Source organism: Tursiops truncatus, chromosome 1, assembly GCF_011762595.2.
Source record: "Tursiops truncatus isolate mTurTru1 chromosome 1, mTurTru1.mat.Y, whole genome shotgun sequence".
Lineage (NCBI taxonomy): Eukaryota > Metazoa > Chordata > Mammalia > Artiodactyla > Delphinidae > Tursiops > Tursiops truncatus.
In genome coordinates, this window is record NC_047034.1 from 165,077,309 (window position 1) to 165,104,315 (window position 27,007).

The following is a 27,007-nucleotide window of genomic DNA, read 5'->3' on the forward strand; positions in this document are numbered from 1 at the left end:
AGTAATAGGGCTCACGTTTATGGAGCTGCTCCTCCGGGCCGGTTGGCCTACATACGGAAGCTCACTGTTTCCCTGACCAGGTGGGTGTTTATAATCTTTATTGGACAGAGGAGGAAACTGAGGGTCAGAGAGGAGAAGGAGATTCACCAGGACCCTGAAGTTGCTAAGTGGCAGAGTTTAGAGTCATGTGCAAGTCCGGCTTTTCCTACTACGCCAAGGCCCAGCAAGAGGTGGTGTTTCTGTCGGGATCAAAATGGATGCTAGGACCAGTCCTCTTAATTCTACACGTTTGGGGGGAATGCAGCAGCAGCAGGAGCTCAAAACTTGCAAGCCAAGCAGCGGATTCCACCCCTCAACCCCCCTTATCAGTAAAGGCACTTGAGCCCCCAGGCACTGAGACACTGTCATTGTAATCTTTAGTGGTGACTTCAGAGTCTGCCAGCAATTACACAGCAGGCACAGGTTCCCCTCACCCCACCCCAACCGGAGAAGCCTCTACTGTCAGGAGTTCTGACTTCAAACTCAAATCATTAAGGAGGAGAAATGCAGGAAACCTTTTTGTTCAAGTAACCCAGCTTCAGGACATTTACCCCCTAAGGGGCACCAATGAATACATTTCTGTCCGCAGCCTCTGCTGTTTTAACCAACAGATCTGAGTGGGATGGAGACACATCAGAAGATGTTTTTTGTTTTCAAAGTATGGAAAAATAGAAGGCAAGAGTTTCAGAAATGCTCATTGATTGGTTATTTCTGTATGAAGTAACAAGGCTATCTTAGATTGCTCCTTACCAGCCTTTAAGTCAATTGCTTGTCTAAAGTTACTGGATACCGCAGCAGCTCCATTAAGTGGGTCCCAATATGGCCACAATTTACAGATGAGGAAACTGACATTCAGACTGGTGAAGTGACTTGGCCAAGGTCACACAGCTAATTAGTGGCAGCTGGAACTTGAACCCAGGTATTGGCTCCACTGCCCCTGTTCTTATCCTAGTTGTTAACATGTTATCAGCCCCAGGGAGCCCATTCAAGAGGAATCCGATGCCCAGTGATTGTACCATGAACATAGTTAGCTAACCCCAGAGAATCCAAGAGCTGACTGGTATCGTGGAAACTTGTCTGCAGTCAGGACCCACCAACTGCTCTGCTCTCAGGTCTTCAAGTTCTTAAAACAGTCTATTAAGGAGTAGCTAGAAAAAAAGATTGTTCAATCCTTGACTCTGCCTACTCACCCCTGAGGGTGGCAGGAAGAGGATAGTCTGTGTTTTAGAAGCCTGGCTTCTGCCAGCTTCCCAAACCCAGGCTACGGCAGCCCAGAATCCCAGCCTCATCCCACCTTCTCTGAGGTCTGGACCCCAAGCCAGGGGTCCATGGTGAAAGTCATCATCAGCCAGCGGGGATTCTAAATCCCAGATATGGGCAGGAAGGCACCTGTGTCCTGTCAGGCAATAGAGATGACCTCACTGAAAACCACATCTCAGCCTCCTCAGCCTTAGAACCGCCTCTGGATGAAATCAACCACATGTTATTTGAGTGCATCTTCAGACTTTGGCTCTGTGCTAAGCATTTTACAGCCTTTATCACACAACTCTCTCAAGAATCCTACAAAACATTCTTGTACCCATTTTCTAGATGAGGAAAATGAAGCACAGGTCAGTTGAATGACTTGCCCAAATCAAGATCTCAGCCCATGAGGAATGGAGCCTGGATTTGAACCTAGGTCAAGCTGACTAAAGAGTGCATATGTTTAACCAGCACACTTCACCTTCCCACTTGGGACTGTTCCAACCCAACAAACAAGTCCCTTTAGAGAAACCCAACTCTCTGCCTAAGACAGTTCTTAGAACCACCTCAAAGAAGTTCCTTTTGGCAAGAAGATAGAAAGCCTAGATGGGACTGGAGCTGTCTCTGATTTCCAAGGCCCCCTTCACAGTATCAGAAAGTGGTGCTGAAAGCCTTCACAGTTTCAGTCCTGTGTTTCCCTACCTGGCTCGAAACTGCTCAGCAGAGAGAGAAAGGAAAAAAAATTTTTTTTCCCAGGGAAACACTCAGCTCTAGCTTGAGACGGGGCTTGCCTCAGCACGCCAAAATGAGATCGTCAGCCCATTCATTTACCCTTACAAATTGCTCTGTGAATCTTGGCGCCAGCCTCCCTGCTCTTTCCCCTTCTAGAAACCCCATCCAGACTCCATGCTCACAGCGCGCCAGGCATCCACTGGTGTTTACTCACTCAAGTTCATTCGACATCTTCCTGCTCCCAGGCTCGCAGGCTTGACGGATGGATCGGCACCGCGCACCAAGGCTCTGCTGACCGCTCGTCTCTAATTCTTGCCTGACACAGACATTCCCTGCGCAGGGAAGTGTTTGATTTATGTTGAGGTTTCAGTGTCGGGATTCTGCTGACAGGTAGGTTCCCGGCAGCTCTGCCGCTGATTGGCTACAGGTACAGGTGCCGGCGACAGCAGGTATACCTCAACAGGTGCAGCTGTTAACTCTTGGCCTGCCGAGCTGGGGGCGGAGCCATGGGTGGAGCTGGCCAATTCCTTCCTTGGTGAGGGGGTGGGGGGTGGAGATTAAGGAGGAGGGAGGAGAGAAAACTGTTGGAGAGAAGATAGCCAGAGGAAAAGTACAGGGACAAACAGATACTTGGCTGCAGGAAACCTCGATTCCTGTTTCTAGTTAGTATCCTGGATACCCCGGAACATCCCCCCACCCCCGCAAATTCCTTGGGCCCCTCTTCTACCCAGCATCAACTACTTCACAGCCACCAGGGAATTCTCAAAAGAGAGAGCAGATCTTCCCCTGTGGGTCTCTGTAAAAGTTCCCTTTCTTTTTCCTAGAGCTTCCCTTTAAGATAACGACATCTTATTTCTGAATAGTCTTCTTCAGTTATTCAGGTGATTTCTTTTGACTTTCACAGTGACCCACTGTGGTAGCTATGATTATCACGCTCTCTTCCTCCCCAATACACACACTTCACAGGTGAGGAAATGGAAGCCAGAGAGGTAACGTGACTTGCCCAAGGGCATGAGCTAGTGAGTGTCAGAGCCCAGATCTGAATCTTCAGTCATCTCACTGCAAATTTGGCTTTCCCTTTGAGCTGAAGTCAGTGGCCACAATTCAGCAGACATTTATTGAGCACCTGTGGTGTGCCAGGCCCTACTCTGGGTTCTGAGGTGACAGAGGCCAAAAAGACAGGGTCACTGCTCTTAGAGGAGTTTATAGTCTGGGGGCGGGTGTTGGTGGTGTGGGGGGGTGGGGCAGTAGGGTGGGAGGCAGCCTGTTATTTGGTGTGATACAGATCTCAATGAGGGGTGAGCAAACCACATACCTCCGGCCAGCACAGAAGGGATGGAAAAGTCGAAGTCAGTCACCTCCAAAGCCTTAGCTCGCCAGTCATTTCACAAACTCTAATAAGTGCTTCATTCTGTGTTGGAAACGCAGGAGAAATCAGTTGCCCGTTAGACTAAGTAATTGTGAATGATTGCCATGAGCTGTCTCCTGTAAAAAACAAGGTTGGTAAACCCAGAAGGTCCACAAACACAGACAGGAGAATGCTAGAGGTTTTTTTTAGAGCTTCCACCAGGATTAATTTGAAATTGAATCTAAGCCAATCTTGGTATCTTTTGTTTCTCCTTTCTCTCTTTCTGTTCTCCCCCCACCACCCCCCTTTTGGCAAATTATCTCTTTGCTCTGTCTTCCTGGGAGCCTCACCTTGGCCCACTCCTTTCTCTCTCACGGAAAGGCGGAGTTTCAGCTACTCCTGCCAATTTGATGGAGGTTTTCAAGGTAAAGTAAGGATCCAGAGCAGCCCCCTTGGGGTGCAGTCATGCCTGTGGAAAGGGGGTACCAGGTTTGAGAACTGTCAGGTTGGTTTCTCACTGGAGGCTGTGTTGGGGATAGCCAAGGGGGTCGTGACAAATAATAGCAAATAATAATTGCTAATGAAGCCACCTCCTCAGAGCGGGCCTCTCCTGCCACCCTTGTCAAAGCAGACATTCAGTCACTGTATCGCGCCACTTAATTTGGTTCTCTGCAAATCCCTTATGACTTTTGGACATGTTTCTAATTGTTTATTGTCTTTCTCCCCTTCTTCTGGAGTGTGAACTCCATAAGAGCAGAGACCTTGTCTGTCTGTTCACTGTTGTAGCTTCAGCGCCTTCCACAGTGTCTGGCACATGGTGGGCGTTCAGTGTACCGCCTGCGTCAGGCATTGTGCTAAGCCTCTGCATACATTGTCTCATCTAATCCTTACAGCCACCCTATGCGATGGGCACTTCTGTTATGCTTGTTTTAGAGATGAGGAAACTGAGGTACGAAGTGATTAAATAAGTTACTCAAGCTGCAGGGCCTGGGAGTGGTAGAGCTGGAGCTGGGATCTGATCTGACAGCATAGCCTGGGTACCCAAGCACTGGACAGGGGTTACTGGTGGCAGGAGGGCCATTTGGTGCCAGTTGTAACTGCAGAGCTTACTATAGCCCAAGGGATGGCACGCTTGTCTGTGTACCTGTCCGCCCACCTCCTGAAAGGCTGTGGAGTTTCTGTCAGCTGTGTTGCAACTCACAGGTAAAGGGCCATGGGGGTGACTCATGCTGGCTGGGCTCAGGTGGAGGCTGGTATTCCAGGCAGCGTGTCTGTGCTCGCTGGGCTCTTTAAAATGGGTCCTTTCCATCTACCTCTGGATCTTGCGTCTTTAATCACCCGCACCCATCTGCAGAGATCAGCAGAGGCCCAAATCATGGGGCACAGGGCTTCTATGTCTCCACACACGGAAGGCTCCAGAAGGCACCCTGGATGAGATGGAGGGACTAGTGGTCTGCGGTAGGTAGGCAGGGTACCATGAGCCAGTTTATAAGGTCACCAGACCCCTCCAGCAGGAGCTGAGCCTCCCAATATGGAGGTACTGGCTGTTGTAGGCCTTCGTTGAAAGCCTCAGAGACGCCAAGGTTTTAGACACCACCCAAGCTTCGCTCCCGCTCTCGGCCCTCTCCTTCTCCTCTGTAGCATGGGCATGGCCCAGGGCTTGGCTGGGCTGGCATCTCTTCCCCTTCTCAGACTGGCCCCGTTCTTGGTTTCTTGGCGGAGGAGATTGAAAACAGACCATCCAATCCTATGTGACATAATAATTATATTCACAGTAATAGTAAACAATGATGGCTGCTATTCGTTTCATGTTTGCATTTTGCAAACACAGTGCTAAGAGTTACCTGTGTCGTCTGATAGTATTGCTCTGAGACTGGCAGACCTGGGTTGAAATCCCAGCCCAGCCACTTACTGGCTGTGTGATGTTGGGCAAGTGACTTAAGCTTTCCTCACCTGTTTCCTCACCTGTAAATGGTTATAAAAATAGTATCCCCCTCATGGGCTTATTGTGAGAATTAAATGAGATAATGTATGTGAAGTGCGTTGTGCAGCGCCTGGCACAGAGCACTCAGTAATTGTTAGGAAAGCTTCTTTTCCCCTCATTTAATTCACATTTAAACTCAGTGAGGAAGCTGTTACCTCACTTTACAGGCAAAGAAACAGATTCAGAGGGGTTAAATGATTTGTCAAAAGTCAAAAGCTAATTAAGTGAAAGAGTTGAGATTTGAACCCACATCTTTCTGCCTCCACTCTTGTAGAACTAGACTAAGTTAGGAATTATCCTGGGTTCAAGTTCTGCCCAACCGCTGGCCGCTTGCCAGCTAGCTGTGTGACTAGGTAAATCTCTTTTCTCAGAGCCTTGGTTTCCCTCTCTATAAGACAAGATTAGTGAATCACTGTAAGGGCAGAGGTACATATCGTCACCTAGGTTTTCTTTTCTAGATTAGTTCTGGAAAAGAAATATTCCTCCTCCAGACTTCGTGATCTGCCCCCCTGGAGGATGGCACAGTCCTTCATTCCTCCCTCTGCTTTCCAGGGTCGTGACTGCCCGTGAGCCACTGTTCCAAAAGAGTGTGACATTCTTGGCATGTTGGGGAGGAGTGAAGGTTAGGACCACTGAGTAAGTGAGTGCTGAGAGCCAGGGCTGCTTTGTACATCTGTGAAGGTTGTGCACTGCACAGTCACAGGGCTGTTTACAGCAGGAGACTTGCACTATTGGGCATGATGGTCCTGCTAACAGCCCTTCCTTTTCTAACACATTAAAACTTCATGGTTGGGCTTCCCTGGTGGCACAGTGGTTGAGAATCTGCCTGCCAATGCAGGGGACGCAGGTTCGAGCCCTCATCTGGGAAGATCCCACATGCCGCGGAGCAACTAAGCCCATGTGCCAAAGCTACTGAGCCTGTGCTCTGGAGCCCACAAGCCACAACTGCTGAAGCCCACACGCCTAGAGCCCGGGCTCTACGAGAGAAGCCGCTGCAATGAGAAGCCCACGCACCGCTACGAAGAGTAGTCCCTGCTTGCCACAACTAGAGAAAAGCCCGCACGCAGCAACGAAGACCCAACGCGGCCAGAAATAAATAAATAAATAAATTTATATATATATATAAAAAAACTTCATGATTATCCCAAACTTAATGAAAATTTGTTGGCATATATAAAAATATAGAAAGGACAAATACCCAAATGTCAATAGTGCTTCTCTGTGGGTGCCGAAATGATAGGATTTTAATTGTTTCCCTATCTCCCCTCTCCCACCAAATTTTCTGCATTGATGGTGCTTTTGTAATTAGGAATTCTAAACAAAGCCCCAGTGTAAATGTCACTAAACCAAAATAAATGCCCTTTGACTCAATGGTCATCATGTCCCTATTCTTCCTGGAGTAAAGATGGAGATAAAGATAGTAAAAATTCAGTCCTTGCTCAGAGCTTCCCTGTGAGGTCCATGGATAGAGATTGGGGGGCTGTCCAACCTGCAGGCTCTAGTCAGCTCAGGAATCGGATCTTAATTAGAATTATTATCATTTGCTGAGCACTTACTCTATGATACTGTCTTTAGATGCTTTATCTCACTCCTCCCTGCATTATGGGATCGCATAATTCATCCCAGACAGAGATTGGCAAACTCCTGGAGACTGACCAGGTTCCTAAAGGAGTAACTCTGGAGTCAACTGCCCGAGACCTTGGACAAGCAACTTCACCTCTTCATTACCCACGTTTCCTCCTCAGTGACATGATCACCACAAGGATTAAAGGAGATAACCCAGTGTCCTTAGTGCCTTACTGCCAGACACAGTCCAGGAGCTTTATTGCATATCATGTAATTCTCTTGAGTCCTGTGGAGTAGTTGTCGTAACTATCCCCACCTTACAGAAGAGGAACAGACTCAGAGAGACGAGGTAACTCATCTAAGGTCACTTGGCTATCTACTTAGTAACAGAGATAGGATCAAAGCAACCTCTACCCGACCCCAAAACCATGGAAACGGTCCTTTCAGTCTCCTGAGTTCCTTTCTGGAACAAAGCCTAAGATGGATGGATGGACGGATGGAAGGAAGGAAGGAAAGAGGGAAGGAAGGAAGAAAGGAAGGATTTGTTAGCTTCTGGACTGCAGGAACTCTACAAGGAAAAATGAATCTCACATGGCACCTGTCCCAGATCTCAACAAGTGTTCAATAAATATTTGTTGAATAAATGAAAAATGAGTGTGTATAATTTACACAAGATCATTCTGGACAAATCAGCTGTGTGGCCTTCTACCCCCACCCCACAGGGAAGACCTCCAAAGTTTGAATCCCTGCCCTCCCTTTTCTTAGCATATACCTTTGGGCCAGTGACTCAATTTTGTAAATTTCAGTGTCCCCATCATCCCTCAGTGGGGTTGACCTGAGGATTAAATAAGATCTCAATGTAGACCCAATGGCAAGGAGTAGTAGGTAGCTGGTATTATAGGTGAGCACTCAGCTTAGGAAGGGGTCCCCAGCCACCACCTATTTCTAGCCTCAATACACAGCTTAGTTCACAGCACTCAGCGCTCAGCCTCCCTTAGAAAGAGCCCCTTCTATGTGTAAAGCTCTTTTCAGTTTACAAAGTGTTTTCCTATGCTTTATCTCCTCTGATAAGGCCACAGAGAGGTGGGGGCACAATGTATTACTGGCCCCATTTGATACATAAACTGAGGTTTAGAGAAAGCACCCCTACTTAAGCAAAGGAGTTTGGATTGGAACCTCAAGTTTGGGATAAAGCGTTACCGTAGACACCATTATGGATCCCGTGGGTCCCGTAAGTACCATCCTGGATGTTCACCTAAAGGTCTGTTTCATCCTAATATTCTCTACCCTGTCACTGGACTTAAGTGGAGGGATAGGCCACACACCAGACATAGAGAATATAGCCCTGATTTGAAGGCGTGGAACGACCTGGAAGTTGTGCTCATGAAGAGTCAGGACAAGGAGTGGGCAGCCTCCAGGCCCTTTTACACTCTGTACTTTAGATTTTTATCACAGTTCTGCCAATAACATGACCTACATTCCTTCTAGAGGAATGGAAGGACATGAGGAATCATGGGGTCTAAAGCCATCCTGGAAGCTCCCCTGAAAAAAAACTAAGAGAAAGTTTGAAACCCTGGAAACAAGCAAACAGGCAGGGTTTGTCAGTTTGTTTTTTCCACTTGTCAAGTTGATAAAGATGAGAGAAAAGATGCTGAGCCCTGGTGTTGGCAAGGGTGAGAGAAAACAGGCGCTCTCCTTGCTGCAGTGAGTGTGAATCAGTCCAGACTTGGGCTTTCGATTTTAGCCCATCCTTTGATCTAACAGTTTCACTCATAGGAATTTCGCCTAAGCAAATAATCTGTATGCAAAGAGTTATCTGCAAGGATATGCGTCAGAGCATTGTTACAATCCTGAAAAATTAGAATTAATATAAATACCCTTCAGCAGAGATTCAGTGAAGTAAATTAAGGTACTTGAATTGTAGTTGGATACTGAGTCATGGTTCAAAAGGATGCTACAGAAGGCCCCTTAGTACCATGGAAATTACTTCCTACACTTACAGCACAATTGTTAGCATTTTTGTCTTTGCTGTGTGCAAGGCACCAGGCTCAGTTGATTAATCTCATTTAATCCTCAAGACAACGCTGTGAAGTAAGTACCATTATCCTTATTTTACAGATGAGGAAAGTGAGGCCTAGGACTGAAGTGACTTACCCAGGGTCATTTCCAGGGAGTCTCTGAGCTGGCCTTGAACCTGGGTCTGATTCCCTACTTTAAGTCTTTCACTTACTCTACCTTTAGTAAATTAATCCATTCCTATTTTTAAAATCCATTTACATGAATAGAGAAAAAAGAGGAAAGATACACACCAGAGAATATCATGGGTGATAGGATCAGGGGTGATTTATAGCTTGTTCTTTTTGCTTATCTGTCGACATTATTTCTTCCGTTAATAGAAAAAAAGAAACTATTTACAGTTATTAAAGAGTAATAAATCAGAGAAGGCTTACCCCTGAGCTGAGAAGGAAGAAGAGGCCAGAGTGCTGTCTGGAGATTCCTTCTCTGTTGCCAGGAACCAGACAGAACAGGAGGCAGCTAGAGAGAGGAGTGCCAGGAAGAATGTAGCCTCAATCCTGGAAGGAGCGGACCCACTGGAAAGAACAGAACCCAGCTGGCTCAGCCCCTGAGGTCCATTCTTTCCAGGGACCTGGCCTCAGGCCCTAGTAGCCCACCTGCTACTGTGGGCCATCATCAGCCTGCATCAGAAAAGGGCCATTAAACAAGATACTGCCCACTTCCAAATAAGAGAGCTTCGCTGAGAAACACCTGTTAATCCCTACCACCCTGGCAACAAGGCTAAAAATGTATTTCCCCCTCTCTTTCATCTATCTGAAGGAGTCAAACTGGGGACTTGGGGATTCAGATGAGGATTTCCTTGCGGAACTACAGAGGAAAAATGTCCAAGGCCTGGCTTGGACGGAGGGGGTCCTGGTACCCCAGTGCTGAATGGAAGAAGTGAGTGTCTGGAGTCAGGGCTGCCTTCCTAGGTTAGAGTGAGGTGCGGTCGGGTGGGGTGGATGGGATGGGTGTGGCCTGCTTCAGGCTCAGGGAGGTTCAAATAGGCACAGTTAATCCATAAGGTCCCTTCCTTTTCCTTAAGGGTTTTCCTTCCTAGGCTGCCTCTGGTGTTTGTTTAGATCTGATCTCACTGGAGGGGGATGTGGTAGGAGGGGAAGGGATTTGCTAGGGCCTTCTGAGCTCAGTACCTTCTGCGGAAGGCAGAGGCCATGTGGTCAGAGGTTAAGTGCTTGACCTTGGACCTTGGGCATTCAGGGGAGGGTTTTTCTGAATCCACGGCTGGCCTGCCCAGAAGAATTTTAAGTCCCTCAGTTTGGGGTAAGGTGGTCAAGCAGTAGGGAAGGGAAAGGGGAATGATTTAGAAACTGTGGCCTAGAGGGGCCTAAGAGCCATATCTTACACCAGGATCAGGCCCCTCGGGCTCTGCCCTTGGGAAGGCGGTCACTCAAAGGTCACCAACCATTCACCGCCCCTCACTTGCCCCAACTCACCTTTCAACTGGTGTCTGGACAGGCTGCCCACGCTGCCTGGGCACGTGCCATGCTGTGGCCAGCTTTCCCTCCCAGACTAGGCTCATTTATTTGACTCCATCACCCCCCCCCCCCCCGTTGCATTCCCCAATTGCTCTGGAACCTCCTCCACTTCTTGACCCAGCTGTGTTCACACATTATTCATTTTTTTAATACTTATTTAAAAAGGTATTCTTTAATGAGTAGCTCTCACTTTTTTAATACTTAACTATATGCCAGACTGTGCTAAGCACATTACCCACCCTGTTCCACTCAATCCTCACAAATGCCCAAAGGTTTCGTTACAGCCATCACCTCTGTCTTACAGGTGTGGACACAGGCTAAGGAACCTCATCATGTCATGCGGCCCTGGAGTGACCAAGCTGGGAACTGAGCTCAGGCTGTTTGCCTCAAAAACTCAGTTTCCGAACCACCACTTTCTGTTGCCTGAACAAGCAGTCATTCAGTAAATTTAGTGAGGACCTGCTCTGGTCAGGCATGTGTACCACAGGCTGCGGAGAGAAACGGATACTGTCTCTTTCTGCCCACAAGGAAGCCTGGTGGGTGAACCTTCATCAAATCCCTCTACTGGGGAAAACCTTTCCTCGTTTCTCTATCTACAACTGGAGTTTTGCTCAATCTTTTTTGCTATCGAATTTCATGGATTCATGTGTGTTGGAGGATTCCATGAGAATTCTCTAATCTCACCCTCCAGGTGATGCAGGAGTCTGTACTGCAGAGCACCTGCCCCAGCACACACACACACACACGCATGCACACGCACGCACGCACACACGCACAGACGGTAGAGCACATCTAGTTGAGAACTTAGATTCTGGAGATGAACTACTTGAGTTCAAATCTTGACTCTACTATTTACTGCCTGTGTGACCTTGGGCAAGTCCTTTGATCTCTTTGATCCTCAGTTTCCTCACCTTTAAAGTCACTCCTACCTTGTAGGGTTTGTTTGGTTTTTTTTTTGGTTTGCCTTGAGTCTTCGTTGCTGTGCGCAGGCTTTCTCTAGTTGCAGGGAGCAGTGGCTACTCTTGGTTGCGGTACGCGGGCTTCCCATTGCGGTGGCTTCTATTTCTGTGGAGCACGAGCCCTAGGTGCACGGGCTTCAGTAGTTGTGGCACGCGGGCTCAGTAGTTGAGGCGCACGGGCTCTAGAGCGCAAGATCAGTAGTTGTGGCACACGGGTTTAGTTGCTCCACGGCATGTGGGATCTTCCTGGACCAAGGCTTGAACCCGTGTCCCCTGCACTGGCAGGTGGATTCTTAACCACTGTGCCACCAGGGAAGTCCCTGTAGGGTTTTATTTTTATTTTTATTTTATTTATTTTTTTAACATCTTTATTGGAGTATAATTGCTTTACAATGGTGTTAGTTTCTGCTTTATAACAAAGTGAATCAGCTATACATATACATATATCCCCATATCTCCTCCCTCTTGCGTCTCCCTCCCACCCTCCCTATCCCACCTCTCTAGGTGGTCACAGAGCACCGAGCTGATCTCCCTGCGCTATGCGGCTGCTTCCCACGAGCTATCTATTTTCCATTTGGTCGTGTATATATGCCCACGCCACTCTCTCACTTCGTCCCAGCTCACCCTTCCCCCCCGTAGGGTTTTAAATGAGGTAACACATGCCAAACATTTACACCACTCTTGTACACTAAGTCCTGATAAAGTGAGCTATTGTTGCTGTCATTAGGGATGGGCCTATCTGGCCTCCCCAGTGAAACAGTGAGTTCCTCTCTTGCCTCTTCCTTTGCTCCCGCCACTCAGCCCAGGGCAGGTGTGCCTGGGGATGGAAGTTAGTCACCAGGTTCCTCAGCCTCACAGGGCATGTGAGCATAAGTGTTCCCCTCTGCCCAGGAGCCTTTGAAATCTGAGTCACAGCCTGACAGCTCTCCCTAAAGAGAGATTTCCTTCAGCCTCAACCAACTCCCCTTTCACAATAAACTCAGTCATTCGTACCCTCCGAGGTCATGTGCAGATACCCACAGTTTTACCCATTGATGGGCCCTAGGGAAACCTCTGTGGAGATGAGAGTCTTGATAGGCAGATGACAGTGACTTGACTCTCTAGCCAGTGGCTTTGGCTGTTTGTACATATTTCCAAACTACTAGTGGCCTCTGGATTTATGAAGCAATAGAGGGTCACAGTATTTCATTTGGACTAAGTGGCATCTCAGACACAGCCCTGTCTGGATGGGACAAGCTCGGGAGCTTACGTTTCACTCTCTTCCACTCTCCAGTCCCTGGGGGTTCCCTGAAGCCTATGAGGTGGCTTGGGGTGTTGAAAGTTAAAGCTCTCAGTTTAAAGACTTAATTGCGCATTAGATAGTTTAGTGTTAATGATGACAAGCTCCAGGTCTCTAGAGCCCTAGACCCAGGTTCAAAACCTGGCTCAGCTTTTTGTTAGCTAGGACCCTGAGCTTCATAACTTGTGTCTCGGAGTCTGTTTCCTCATCTGTAAAATGGGAATAATAAAAGTATTTACTTCATAGGGTGGTTATGAGGGTTAAATGCATGTGGAGCATTTAATATAGTGCCCATCACATAGTTGTTACCAGTACTATTGTCTTGCAGTGGGGGAGACAGTGCTGGACCCAGAGTCAAGAGATTGGGGTTTGAGTTCCAACTCTGCTGCTCATTGGCTGTGTTGACCTTAGGCAAGTTAACTCCCTTCTCTGAGCCACAGTTTCTTCAACTGTGAAATGAAAGTTTTGGGTTTGAAGGTCACTTGGGTTCTTTCTAGCTGTGTAAGATCTGTGAACTGTGACTTCGAAGGTACAAAAAAAAAAAAAGGAAAAAAGAGTTAGTACCAGATGCCTTTATCTGCCAAGATTACATTTCACAAATCCCAGGACCTTGACACCATCTTCAAAAGCCGCCCCATCCAGCAGCCTCTAGGCTGAAGCTTCTCGACCCAAGGAACTGTTCAAAAGACCCCAAGATGCTTTCTAGAGCCACAGCCAGGACTCCGTGTAGAAAGCAAAGCAGGCATCGCAATGAAGTAGGCAGCCCCCAGCATCATACCCTGGGATTTTACCCTTCTGTGCCTTGAGCAAGCACCACCCTTCACTCTACCAGAATGGATTCGTTTATGGCAAGGGAGGGATGCTTCCTCTGGAGCCTGGGAATGTTCTGATCTGTCATAAAACAGGCCCCGCCAGGGAACTAGAACGCTTTCTTTTTGGTCTAGTGACCTCTGACACTACCCCCCTTCTTGGCCCCCCAAGCAGTCTGAGCCACCCCCTGCAGGAGACAGATGCTGGGAATGGAGGAGGCGTTCAGCATCCCTACGGGTCCCTCCCCATTGTGTCTCCGTTAGTGCAGAGTCCCACTGAGTTATTCTTATGCTCTGTTTGAACCCGCAGGGGGATGAGACGTGTGGGATTTGCAGAAAATGAAAAGCAATTGGTTTCAACTCGTTCTACCAGTTTTTACCCTCTATAGTAAAACATCACTTCACCATTTTAACGTAACAAATTTCCCTTTACAGAGACGGTGGGCCTAAGAGGAATTTATTGGTGGTAACTAACAAACAGAGGTATCTTTTATGAAGCCCTGAGTACCCAACATCGTACCAGACATCTTATACCCATTATCTTACTTAAAAAAAAATATTGGCTTCACTGTGGGGAAAAAATATGATTTTAATTTTTCAGGTGAGAAAACTGAGGTCCAGAGAAGTAAGGTGATTTGCTTAGAGTAAGTGGTGGTGCTGGAACTTGTGTTATTGCAGAACATCTGCTGCAGCCAGGACTTCAGTGTGCAAACTTAAAAGAAGCTTTCTTGGTGAAGTCTGCTCAGGCAGAGATGTGCTCACCTTTTATGAAATCTCAGACTCGGTGTTCTGGAAGACACACCTGATCATCTTTTAGTCCTTTGACAGCTCAGGGCTCCTCTGTCTGTGGGAAAGAGGCTGGTTCTAGGGATAGATATTGCGATGGGGGACGCTATTTCCTGATCACTGTCATGTCCAATGGCCAGTAACCATGGTCCTTTTCCTCCTGTCCAGCAAATGCAGGGTCCAGATGCAGCCAGTTTTGAAGATAAAGTTTCTGTGAGAATTCTGCAGTGTGGGTGTCCTTTCCAGGCTCCAGTCCAGCCCTGAGCCAGTTCCTTCTCCAGCTGGAAGTTTCTTTCCTCTTCCTACTTCTGTGTAACTGCTAGGCCCAGCTCAAGCCCACTTCCTTTGCTCCTTTCCCTATGCCTTCCTGAGGAAGTAGCTCCCTCTTCTTCACAGCCGTGGGCTCTACCCTGCTCTGGCTCAACCTTCCTGGGCAGTTTGCTCTGTAACTCTCCTGGACCCAAACTGCTTCCGAGTCCCCTCAAGTCATGTCAGGGAATCCCACAAATGCATTCTGGGAGACCCAAGAATGCCAAAGATGCTCCAGGCGGAAAAGGTTCTGGGATCGAAATACTTGGGAAAAGCTTCATACCAGATGCTCTCATTAGAAATTAACAGTATACAGCTATCAAGTGTCTGAAAATTTCTACAGTTAGGAATCCTGTTTTGTTTGTTTTTTCAACCCAAGGTTTCCCAAACTGAGATGACCATGAAATCATCTCCCCCTGCCCCCATCTCCACCACATACCTATAAAACCCATAGAACCAGTGATCCGTTGTGGAACACACTTAGAGAAATGCTACCCCCAGCCCACCACCAAAGTATAAAATTGACCTTCATATTTCTCTGGGCTAGTCTAACGTGCAAAATAATCTAAGGTGATGTCTGCTCAGTAGGGTCTTTGAGAATTACATACTAAATGGGGATGAAGATTCTCTTAAGATTTGATGAGGATGCTACTTTCAGAAAAAAATCAGGGATTTTTCAGAATTTGGGAAGAGGAGGAGTAGAATTTGAAACAACCAGCAGACAGGGTTTACAGCACTTACTTCCTATTCCAAGGACCAGAGCCAGGGATGGAATGTACTGGAGAATAATCAAAGTCCAGAGCCCAGAATCAGATAAGTACTTTTTGGATGAATGAATGAATGATCAAATAATTGGTCTCCTGGCCTCCAGACTCTTCCTACTCGATTTTATGCTTCCTGTTGTGTATATATCGTCTCAAAACCCAGATCTCATCAGTCCACTTTTCTGTCCAGGAATCCTGTGTGGTAACCTGCTTCCTTCAGGATCAAGTCCACATGCCGTGACCTGGCATTTAAAACCCTGCGAAATAAAACTCCAACCTACCTTTTCATCCTTCTTTCTTAGTACTCCCCATTGAGTACCCCTTATTCTAGTCACAGCACCTCCCCCAAAGCACTTTATGTTTGTCTTTCTCCCTTCCTGCCTTTTCTCAGGCTATTCTTTTTGCCTCAGATTCCCTCCCCTGCCCGCACTGATACTTATTCAATCCTAGCAACGAGGCTCAATTCAGAACCCGCCACCCATGTTAAATGAAAGCCAGACACAAAAAGAGGACATTATGAATGATTCCATTTATACGAAGATCAAAAATAAGCAAAACTAATCTATTGTGGAAAAAAACAGAGCTGTGGTTGCCTTTGAGGAGTAGGATTGATTGGAAGGGACGCAAAGGGGCTTTTGAGGTATGGAAAAGTCTATATCTTGACTCCAGTGGTGGTTATATGAGTGTGTACATTTGTCAGAATTCATTGAATTGTACATTTAAGATTTGTGTATTTCCCCGTATTGTAAATTTAATCTAAAAATTAAAATCTTACCAGTTAGATCTCCCTGCCAAGAATGCACTCCTTTGTTATTCTCTCAAAGCACTCTGTCTATACTGGCAGCCCATCACGCAACATAGACAGCCTTCCATAATTATTCATGGAAGGCCCTCACACAGCAAGTATTTGACAAATGTTTGCGAGATTGAGTTGAGGCTAGATTCATAAAAATAAAGAACAACAGGGCTTCCCTGGTGGCGCAGTAGTTGAGAGTCCGCCTGCTGATGCAGGGGACATGGGTTCGTGCCCCAGCCCAGGAAGATCCCACATGCCACGGAGCGGCTGGGCCCGTGAGCCATGGCTGCTGAGCCTGCGCGTCCGGAGCCTGTGCTCCGCAACAGGAGAGGCCACAACAGTGAGAGGCCCACATACCAAAAAAAAAAAAAAAAAAAAAAGAACAACAAAAACGGCCATCATGTATTAAGCACCTACTGTGTGCCAAGCTGTGTGCTAAGTTCCTTACACATATATTTAATTATATATATATATGCATGTGTTTACACAAGTATATATAGGTATACACACACAACCCCCATGAGATAAATTCAGAGTAGCCATTAAGTCTGAAAACGGAAAAACATGCATAACAAATGTGAATGGTTTAGCTGTATTACATTATAATACAGGCAAGTTAATAGTATCTTTGTTTCCAAGCTTTATGTGATCGTGTGCGTGTGTGTGTGTGTGTGTGTGTGTGTGTGTGTGTGTTTTCTGGGAAATGTAAAGGCTTTGGGGGGCTCCCACAGCTCCAGGAAATGGGTACTTAGCAAGAGGAGGACTTGGGTTTATAACCCTAACTTTACCATTTATCAGCCACACAACATGACCATGGGCAAGTTATTTAATATCACTCAGCCTGGGTTCTCCCACCGTGGAGACTGGTATAATAACAGTGCCTACCTCATGGCTTTTAAGGGAGGATTCATTCAATGAGACAATGCATGTAAACCTCTCAGAATGTGTGAGTTCTCAGTAAATGTTTGTTGAGCTTATTATCATTTTGCTATTTTTACTATGATTACAACGCCCTGCCTCCTCCTCCCCCTCCCCCAACAGTGCTGTGGCCTGTTCCCAACCCCTCCCTTCCTCAGAGGGTGGAAACCCAGGCTATAGTCCTGTAAGAGCTGTTGTGACAGATACTTTCATCATAAACACATCACAGCAGCCAGTCAGCCCAAGAGGAAAAAAAGTCAGCTAACTCCCTGGTGGGGATGACTCCAGGGGATCCCTAGCTGATTTGGGACCAAAAAAAAAAATCTTTCTTTTGTTTTTTAAGCATCTTTGCCATCTGCTTTGGGCTTCTCCTTGCCTACCTCATTCTGAAGTGGATTGGTTGGAAGGCTTGCAATAGGAAGAATGGGGCCACTATGACCTGAGTGCCCACCTTTGAATTGCTGGTGAAGTCCAGGCCTTGGAATTCAGGGGTTGATGGGAAGTTCCACCAGCTGGAACCTTGCCCTTTGGGATTCTGCCTGAGGGGGGCTGGCGGGGGATGAGGTTCCCCCATTACAGTTCTGAAGATCAGAACTTAGGGTTCTCTGCCCTCAGCCTGAAACAACCCTCTGGCAAGTGGAGGACTTGCCAGGGAAAAACGCTTTTGACAGGTCAAGCTTTCGGTTTCTTTGATTTGTAGAATTCAACAGGTCAGTGTTTTTTGAAATAAAATAATGATTTTTCTCATTTCAAAAGCAACCCATGGTCTTTGAGAGGGGGAAAAAATGAAAATGCAGGTAAATATAATGAAGAAAAATATTAAATTCTGATAATTTTCCATCCAAAGAGAACCACCATTGTTCTTTCCTACCCTTTATTCTGTTTAGAGGAAGACCGTCGTCCCACAATTAAAGGCACAGCCTCTCTGGCTGGACTCTAATCCTAGCTGTATACCTGTGGGCTAGTCTCTTGAACTTTCTGAGCCTCATTTCTTCAACTGTAAAATGAAAATAAAAAGAGCATCTATGATATAAAAAATTTTTTTTAAATTTTAAACAGAGCATCTATGTTATACGGTTGAAACAATGCCTAAAAGTGACTCAACAAATGTTAGCTCTTATTATAGCAAATGCATATTCTTCCCAAAAAAAAGGGCCATCACACCATAGCTACTGTTTGTAACCTGCTTTTTTACCCCCACTAGCCAACAATCTGAATCTGTTTCCAACGTCAGATATTCCATGACGACCTTTATATGGAAGACCTGACCTCATTTATCAGTCCTCCATTGATGGATATTTAGGTCATATCCAATATTTCATTATTAGAAACAATGCTGCGTGAAATTAACTATGGCTACATCTTTGTGCCCAGCCATCATTATTTCCTTGGGGCCAATTTCAAGAAGTAGAATTGCAGGGGTTTTTAGGGTAGGCACAATTTTTTGATTTTTTATGCCTGTTACCAAACTGCCCTCCAGAAAGTTTGCACCAAGTTCCTTCCCCACCAGCAAGGAATGAGAGTGGCTGTTTCCCTGTACCATCACCAACCCTGGCTTTTATCATTTTTGTCCATCTATAAGCAATTATTCTTGAGCAAGGAGATTTCTTCTATCTGTTTGACTCAACTGGGAACTCCCAGAGGGCAGGGCAGGGAGGCAGTTCCTTCTACGTGTAGCTCCCATGCCTAGTACATGCTCTATTCATAATAAACACTCACGAAATATCTGAACTGAGTCTCAGAAGACAAAGTGACTTTAAGTGCCCTGAACGGCCATTTCTTAATAATGCAAAACCTAACAACTAAGAATGGTACCTGGAGGAAATTCAGCGACTCTGCACAGAGGAAGGCAAAGGCAGTTCCAGAAGCGCTGCCCTGATATTCAGATATTAATCAGACATGTGATAAGTTCTGAGATCAGCCTGGGCCGGGGCTCTGTATCTGCCGGCAGATTTGCATGTATCACTAGAGATCCAGTCCAGTTTCAAATACTTAGGGGAGCTCTGAGCCAGGATACTCGGGTTTCACACTGTCACCATTTTGGCGGTGGCCCAGGGCACGTCACCTTATCCTTTGGGGCTTGGTGTCCCCCTCTGCTTAATAGTGATTCCAGCAGAGGTATTTTAACAATCATGGGATTCTCTCCCTTCCAACAGTTATCGAGGATTTATTATGCTTCCCATCTGTGCTGGAGGCAGGTTGGCATGTGGATAAGGAAACAGACTCTGGAGCTGGGCATTGTGGGTTCAAAACCCTTGCTCTGAAGCATCCTCACTATATGAATTTGGACAATGGGACTAATGAGACCTGCCTTAGAGGGTTTGGTGGGAAGATTAAATAAACTCATCTGTGCAAAGCAATTACGACAGTGCTTGGTACTTAGTGAGTGCTAAGTGTCAGCAATGACTATGTCATTTAAACCTTGCAGTATCACAGTGAGGTAACGATTATTTACTCCATCTTTTTTTTTTTTAATTTTTATTTTTTGGCTACGCCAGCAGCATGAGGGATCTTAGTTCTCCGACCAGGAATCGAAACCACACCCCCTGCATTGGAAGCGCGGATTCTTAACCACTGGACCGCCAGGGAAGTCCGTATTTTCTCCATCTTAAAGACGGGGAAATGAGGAGCAGAGAAGTTACACAGCTGGTAAGGATAAAGCCAGGACTTTTTGCAGAACCCTAAAAGGTTAAAGCTGGAAAACACCTTCCAAATGATCTAATCCAGTTCTGACAAGGCCCAGAGACTGGAAGGGACTTGCCCAAGGACACACAGCAAGGTAGTGACAGAGCAGGGCCTGGGCTCCAGCCTCACAATGGCTGCTCAGGAGCCAGCCACCTGGTGCCCAGAGGAAACAAGCCTCTCCCATTGCTGCCCTTGCTCCCAGGCGAGGAGAGGAGCCCAGGAGCTTGTGGGGACTTGAGCAACTCTGTGGGCCGGCACAAGCCAGATACAAGGAGAGGGCGCTGTTGTCACTGGCCGCTCCAATGACTCCTTTTGTCCAATAGTTCCAATCCCGGCTCCCCTCCCAGGGGGAGATCATTCACCAACTCCTGCCTGGACTTGTCCTCTCTGCAGCTCCCCTCGGTGCCAAGGCAGGGTGACTCCAAGGGTGGCTGTTCCTGCTGCCTGGCCCACTCTGCTCCTCATTCAGGCTCACCACTGGGCGGGGGGCACTGAAGGGCGAGATCCTGGGGGGACAGTCCCCGCCCCCTCCTCAACAGCTCACACCTCCCCTGCCTTGTTCTTAAGCTCTCTTTTTAAAAAATGATCTATTTTATTTAACCCAATGTATTAAAAATAGTTTCAGTGTGTAGTCAGTATAAATAGAGTATTAATGAGGAGATCTTATATTCCTTTTTTTGTACAAGTCTTTGAAATCTGGTATATATTTTATACTATAACACATCTCAATTTGGATGCTACATTTTCAAGGGCTAATGGCCAAAAAGTGGAAAAACCTAGATGTTCACCAACTGGTGAATTAACAAAAGGTGGTATATTCATACAATGCAGTATTATTCAGCCTTAAAAAGGAATAAAGTACAACGTGAGGAAACCTTGAAAACAGAGGCTAAGGGAAGGAAACCAGACACAAAAGACCATATATTGCATGATTCCATTTATATGAAATGTCCAGAATAGGCAAGTACATAGAGACAGGAAGTAGATGATAGTTGCCAGGGGCTGGGAGTCGGGGGGATTGTGGAGTGACTGCTAATAGGTACAGGGTTTCTTTTGGGGGTGAAGAGATGTTCTGGAATTAGTGGAGATGGTTGCACAACCTTGCGAATGTATGAACAGCCATTGAGTTGTATACGTTCAAAGAGTGAATTTAATGATATAGGAATTATATCTCAATTTTTAAAGTTAATTATACAATATATTAAAAATTAAAATGTAGTCCTACCAAAGCAATAAAGTTGTCTTTTTTTTGTCCTTTTTTTCTTTTTTATATTGGAGTATATTTGATTTACAATGTTGTGTTAGTTTCAAGTGTATAACAAAGTGATTTAGTTATACATATACACATATCTATTCTTTTGCAGATTCTTTTCCCGTATAGGTTATTACAGAGTATTGAGTAGAGTTCCCTGTGCTATACACTAGGTCCCTTTTGATTATCTATTTTATATATAGTAGTGTGTGTATGTTAATCCCAACCTTCTAATCTATCCTCCACCCTGCACCCTGCCACCTTTCCCCTTTGGTAACCATAAGTTTGTTTTCTACGTCTGTGAGTCAGTTGCTATTTTGTAAATAAGTTCATTTGAATCATTTTTTTATATTCCACATATAAGTGATATCATATGATATTTGTCTTTCTCTGTCTGAATAAAGTTGTCTTTAATAGGAAAGTATTTTACACTGATTCAGTTTCCAAGTTTAAATGTAAATTAACGAAAAATTAAATAAAATTTAATATTCAGTTCTTCAGTAGCAATAGCCACATTTCAAGTCTCAATAGCCGTGTGCCAGGGCTACCATACTGGATGGTGCAGCTCTGAGGTATTGCTGCTCCAGGTGACCGACCACAAGAGGCTCTGAGGGGCATCCTTGGCCATCTCTGGCCTGGGTAAATCCTGAAGGGACCAGAGGCAGACGGGTATCAGGACACTGAGGTGAACGAATGAAATTATAAAAGGATACACATCTTTTTTTCCCATCATAATGCAAAAACATATCCATTTAATCATTCCTTTCCAATAACAACTCTGTCTTACAGGTGAGGAAATCCACAGAATGTCAAAACCAGAAGAAATCTTTGAGATAATTTTTAAAAAATGTACATCAAGTACAATTCACTCTTTGTGGTGTGCAGTTCTGTGGGTTTTGACAATGTGTGACACTGTGTGTCCTCCACCACAGTCAAGATACAGCACAGCTCTGACACTCCCTAAGTTCCCTCGTGCTGCCAACTATTGTTTTATGCTTTCATTTCTGCGCTGCAAGACAGCTTTCCTACTTCATCTCCTCAGCAGCCCTAGGCCATGGGCATTCAGCTCTCCTTTGCTCAGGACCACTCAGGTCTCAGTGCCAGCCCTGGGATGTGAACCCAGATCCACCAGCTCCAAAGTTCACATTCCTAACGACAGCTTTCCAAGATTCATGTATCGAGCGCCCACTGTGCACGTGTTATTCATACGAATACCCTGTCTCCCCCAAGCCCTCCTCGCACAAGTCTTCCTTGGGGTGAATATAATCTCCTGGGAGGTTGCCTCCCTCTGAAGCTTGCATCCTGTCATCTGAAACAGCAGCAGAGCAGCAGGCCCAAGGGAGCGCTGGGCCACTCGGAAGGCCCTCCTCACGGGCCAAGGTGCTTTGTGACCGTGAGTGGAAGGGAGGCTCAGGAGAACGTCTGAGGAGCGATGGCCTGCCTGGAGGGTTTTTCTCCCCTTCCCCTGGGAACTAGGATCTGAGGTTTCAAAATCAGTTTTCAAGCTTCATCAGCCAAAAATGTTGTTTTACTCTCAAACGACCGGTTGTCATCTTCCCGATCTTCTAGATCTTTTTTATAAGCCCTTCTCCTTCCTTAAAGTGACGTGATGCCAAGACTTTCCAGGCTTAACTTCAGGTGAGGGGGGAGGCAGGCCATTTTCGAGAGAGCTGAAGAGACAGTAACAGAAGCCTCTCTCTGAGGCCTCGCTTGTTCCTGGCTTCTGCAGAAGATACAGCCCCAGACAGATGGGAGAGAGAAGGCTGGTTCCACACTCGAGGTTCTGGTTACCTCAACCCAGGTTTAAACAGAGAATTTTTATAAACAAACCCCCTCTGAGAACGGAACAGTAGTTCTAATCCCTGGCCTTTCAGGAGAAAGCAGAGGCTGGAGAAACTAAACATTTTAGGGCTGTGGAAAGACAGCCGCTCCCACCCCTGCGTACTTCGGTGACAGCTCTCATTATGAGGAGAAACCAGGTCTAGGGGAAAAAATGTGCTACAGAGTCAAACACAAATGATGAACGATAATTTCTCATTAGCTTCAACCCCCTGGGCTTTGGGGGAGGTGGGCCTGAATTGAGGAATGAGGGATAAAAGTGGAAGTTAGCTACTGACATCTAGATTTTTTGTCTGCTTTGGAGAGACAGTTTAAGCTAAGCCTGGGTTTGATTAACCATGGATATCCTGGGGGTTGTGGGATTCTCTTTTTTTAAGAAAATTTCTAATTATGTATGTTTGTTGGAGAAATTTTTCAAAATTGCCAAAGGCAATAAATAACTAAAAAATTTTTAAACCGCATTATACCAACATTCAGTGCTACCTTTTAAACCTTCCAAACTGTGTTTCTGTCCATAAGTGGATCGTTTTTCCACCAAAACATGGAATTGCACACCAGATACTGTGTTTTATAAACTTGCTTTTTTTCCCCCCAAAAAACCATATCAGTGGTTCATCTTTGATGTTGTTGTTTTTTAGGATGACCTTATGAATAGTTCTTAGACACACCAGATAAATTACTAATATAACCAGAAACGATGCCCCCAGCCTCCGGGGAGAGGAGCGCGCTTACGCACAGCAGTTTCAGGATGGCATATTAAGGAGATCAACTCTTCCATCTCTTCTCCTTAAGCGGCTGTTAAACAGTCGAGGCCCAAGATGAAAGGGAAGTGGTGTCAGGGCTGAATCAGCACCTGGATTCGCCGGGCCTGCCACCTGTTTTATTAAGCGTGCTGGTGTGTCGAATGCCATGGAATGAAAAGAAAGGCGTTTTTGTTCACTGAGACTGTGTCCCCTCACCTCCAACCCTTCCCCCCCACCCATCTCAGCCCGAGAGAAATTGAGGGAAAAGTGCCTCAAAAGTTAAAAGCTGCCCCACGGACCTACCTCAGAAACCAGGAAGCTCAAAAGAGCAGTGAACCAGATAGAACTCTACTACCTTTAGAGACCAAGTGTTGGGCCTCTGAATTTTAAAAGAAATGTGTGTACGGAATCTCCGCAGGTCCACTCTGGCTGTGTGTGGGGTTTGCCCGCCGGGGACAGGAGGTGGTGAGCTGGTGGCCCTGGGGAGCAAGAGCCCATCTGGGCCTGGCATCTCCGTCTCTCATCCCGCACCTTGTCGTTTCCAGTGGAAAGACCGAGTTGTCTAGAACAGTGTCAAAAATCCTAAGACAGAATGCTCAGGAAGGAGGAAGCCATAATTAAGGAAGTCCTGAATGTCCTAAGCCCACTCGTTAATAAGAGGAACATAAAAACAGGCAAAGTCGGGCTTCCCTGGTGGCGCAGTGGTTGAGAGTCCGCCTGCAGATGCAGGGGACACGGGTTCGTGCCCCGGTCCGGGAAGATCCCACATGCCACGGAGCAGCTGGGCCCGTGAGCCATGGCCGCTGAGCCTGTGCGTCCGGAGCCTGTGCTCCGCAACGGGAGAGGCCACAACAGTGAGAGGCCCACGTACCGCAAAACAAAAACAAACAAACAAACACACAAAAAACAGGCAAAGTGAAGAAGCTCACAAATTACCTAGGAAGCCCCAGCACACTTGTGGGTGGGGCCCAGCAGATGGGACCCGGGGTTCATTTCGGGGTTTAATGGAGCCCTGCCTGGGCCTTGGCATTGCCCAATGCCAGGCACGGTATTTCCTTCCTGCTTCGCCTGGAGAGGTGAGTAAGTTGGAGGGAGGTGATCGTAGCATAGTCACCGTGAGCCAGGGTGTTACTTGCTCGGGGCCACAGAGGGAAGTGGGTCACAGGAGACATGAGGCTCTGTGCTTTGTCTTGGAAAGGTGCTCCCAGATCAGTAAATAACAGTTCCCTCCCTTTCCTCCTCCCTGTTGCACATCTTCCCCTCCCAGGCATTCATCACGGAAACAGAAGACAGGAAAAGGGAAACAAGGACAGGATGACCCAGGGCTTCTAAAACCCCTTTCCCTCCGAGAGCTCCGGGCTCTACCCTATGGTCACTACGAACCTCAGAGAGAAACTCAGGAACAGAGAGTTTCATTGACTGGATGCAACTCACACAGCAAATCGGGGATCCATTTCATTTGCTTTCCATTGAAGATCCTGTTGCTTACTATACATCCCACAACTCGATGGCTTAATAAAAGCAAAACGGAAAGCCCAGGACTCAGTGCATTTTTTCATGACGCAGGATCTGGACAAAATTGGAAATGTCGCATGTGGCATGTCTAATACCAAGAGGTTTCTTAACGCCTTGATGTCTGTATGTATGTAGACAGTGATTTCAGGACTCCGCAGCCTAACGACGACAATGACAGTGAATGAATATTATCCGAGTCTTACTGAACCCTTATCTGTCCCAGGCACTTACAGACGCTTACATACATTTTCTCAGCTAGTCCTCACAACAAACCTGGGAGGAAACCCAGGCTCAGAGAGGTGATGTGACTGCCCGGGATGACACAGGTCAGAGCCAAGAATCAAACCCAGGGCTCTTGGGGTCCAGAGCCCAGTTTCCTAACTGTATGATTACTACCAGATTTTGGTACCATTTGGTACCATTTGGTACCAAGTGGAGGTTAAGATCACGGGCCCGAGGTTCAAAAAGACCTTGGAGCCTGTCTTGGCCACCCCCTTTGCCTCCCTGAGCCTCGGTTTCCTCATCTGTGAAATGGGGAAAAGAATGCCCTTTGTGGGCATTAAATGAGATACTTCACATAAAGTGCTTAGCACACACAGTTAAGTTAGTCGCTGGGCTGGGAGTGCTGGCTTCTGGGGGCACCCAGGCAGGAGGGGTCGTGGAGGGGCCCACAGAACCCTTAGAGGAGCCGCAGAAAGCAGCGTTCATTATATCCACAATTTCAGTGAAACCCATAATTATAACCCCTCCTGCCAGCCCCCACCCTGGGGCAGTGATAGGATCTTTGCTACTCTTCAGGGTCAAGTCTGATCACCGCATGGATGGGCAGACACAAGAAGACGGGTAGGACCAGGTGGGAGGGGGCGCCTCTCTCTGAGTCAGGCAGCAGGACACACCCACTTCCCTTTCACAGGAGATTGCAGAGTGAGATCGAAAGCCTTGGAGTTTCTGTCCAGGTTTGTTTTTCTTCCCCAAGAGCTCATATGTAATGTGCTGAATTTGAGCTAAATTCATACTAAATAACAGCTTCTGTCAATTGAACTCTTACCATATACCAGGCTCTGGACAGGGCACATTTTAAGTATGATCTGATCTAATCCTCACCACAGCTCCGTTGGGCTGTATCAATTGCTCATATGTCTGTAGCAGTTATTATGTGCCAGATTCTAAGCACTACATGTGTAGTAATTTATCCAAATACACATAGATTTTCTTTTGGAGAAATCTACCCCCAAATATGCTTGAACATTACCATGTTTGGTCCTGGGGCCATAGAGATGATGTGACATGTTCCTGGCCTCAAAGAGCTATCAGGGGACAGACACATGGAAATACCCATTGCAGTGCAGCAGCAAGCCTGGTAACCACCCAGGTAGGTGTGACGTGCAGAGAAACTCGAAAGAAGAAGTGGTGCACTCTGGGGCAAAGGAGGGCGCTAAGTGGTCAGGGAAGGCTTCTTAGAGGAGGGGACATTGAACCAAGTTTACAAGGATTGGATTCTCTCTCTGAGCAACTGAGATGGGAAAGAACATTCCAAGTATTGGAACAGCATGGCAAAGGCACAGAAGCGTGATGAAAAGCGGTGTGTACCGAGGGAGTCTTAAGGAGTCCTAGAATTAAGGACTCTGGGACGCCAGCATGTTATTAGCAGCTAGCAGCAGAACATGGACTCATGGAGCAGACGACTTTTAAACTGTCATCAACTTTTACTGTTAATACCCTCATTGTATCCAAAAGGTCAGAGGTATGTTCATTTACTATGTCAGTTGCAGTGCCAGGTTGTGGGGACAAGGGCATGAGGCGGACTAAGCTCCCTGCTCTCCAGCATCTTAAGGTCTGGGTTGGGGAGGGGTGTGAAGTTGCAGCGCACGCTGTTGGTCAATGAGACTTT

The 27,007-nt window shown here is 46.6% G+C and overlaps 1 protein-coding gene and 1 long non-coding RNA gene across 3 annotated transcripts in view; one reads left to right on the forward strand and one right to left on the reverse strand.

Annotated features, from left to right (window-relative positions):
- The window catches only part of GRHL3 (grainyhead like transcription factor 3), a 35,503-nt gene extending 33,108 nt beyond the window's left edge, over positions 1-2,395 (reverse strand). Inside the window, exon 1 of the mRNA XM_033841021.2 lies at positions 2,228-2,395. Within this exon, the coding sequence (XP_033696912.1) occupies positions 2,228-2,244 (17 nt within the window). The 5' untranslated portion in view covers positions 2,245-2,395. The remainder of the gene's footprint in view (positions 1-2,227) is intronic.
- On the forward strand, positions 2,275-25,234 carry LOC109550445 (uncharacterized). Of its 2 annotated transcripts, XR_012327010.1 has the most exons (5): positions 2,275-2,403; positions 9,747-9,866; positions 10,767-10,998; positions 19,581-19,731; positions 21,809-25,233. It is a non-coding gene; the product is annotated as an uncharacterized lncRNA (long non-coding RNA). The 2 variants fall into 2 exon arrangements; XR_002176973.3 differs by having other exon boundaries at positions 19,581-25,234.
- Positions 25,235-27,007: the final 1,773 nt, after the last annotated feature.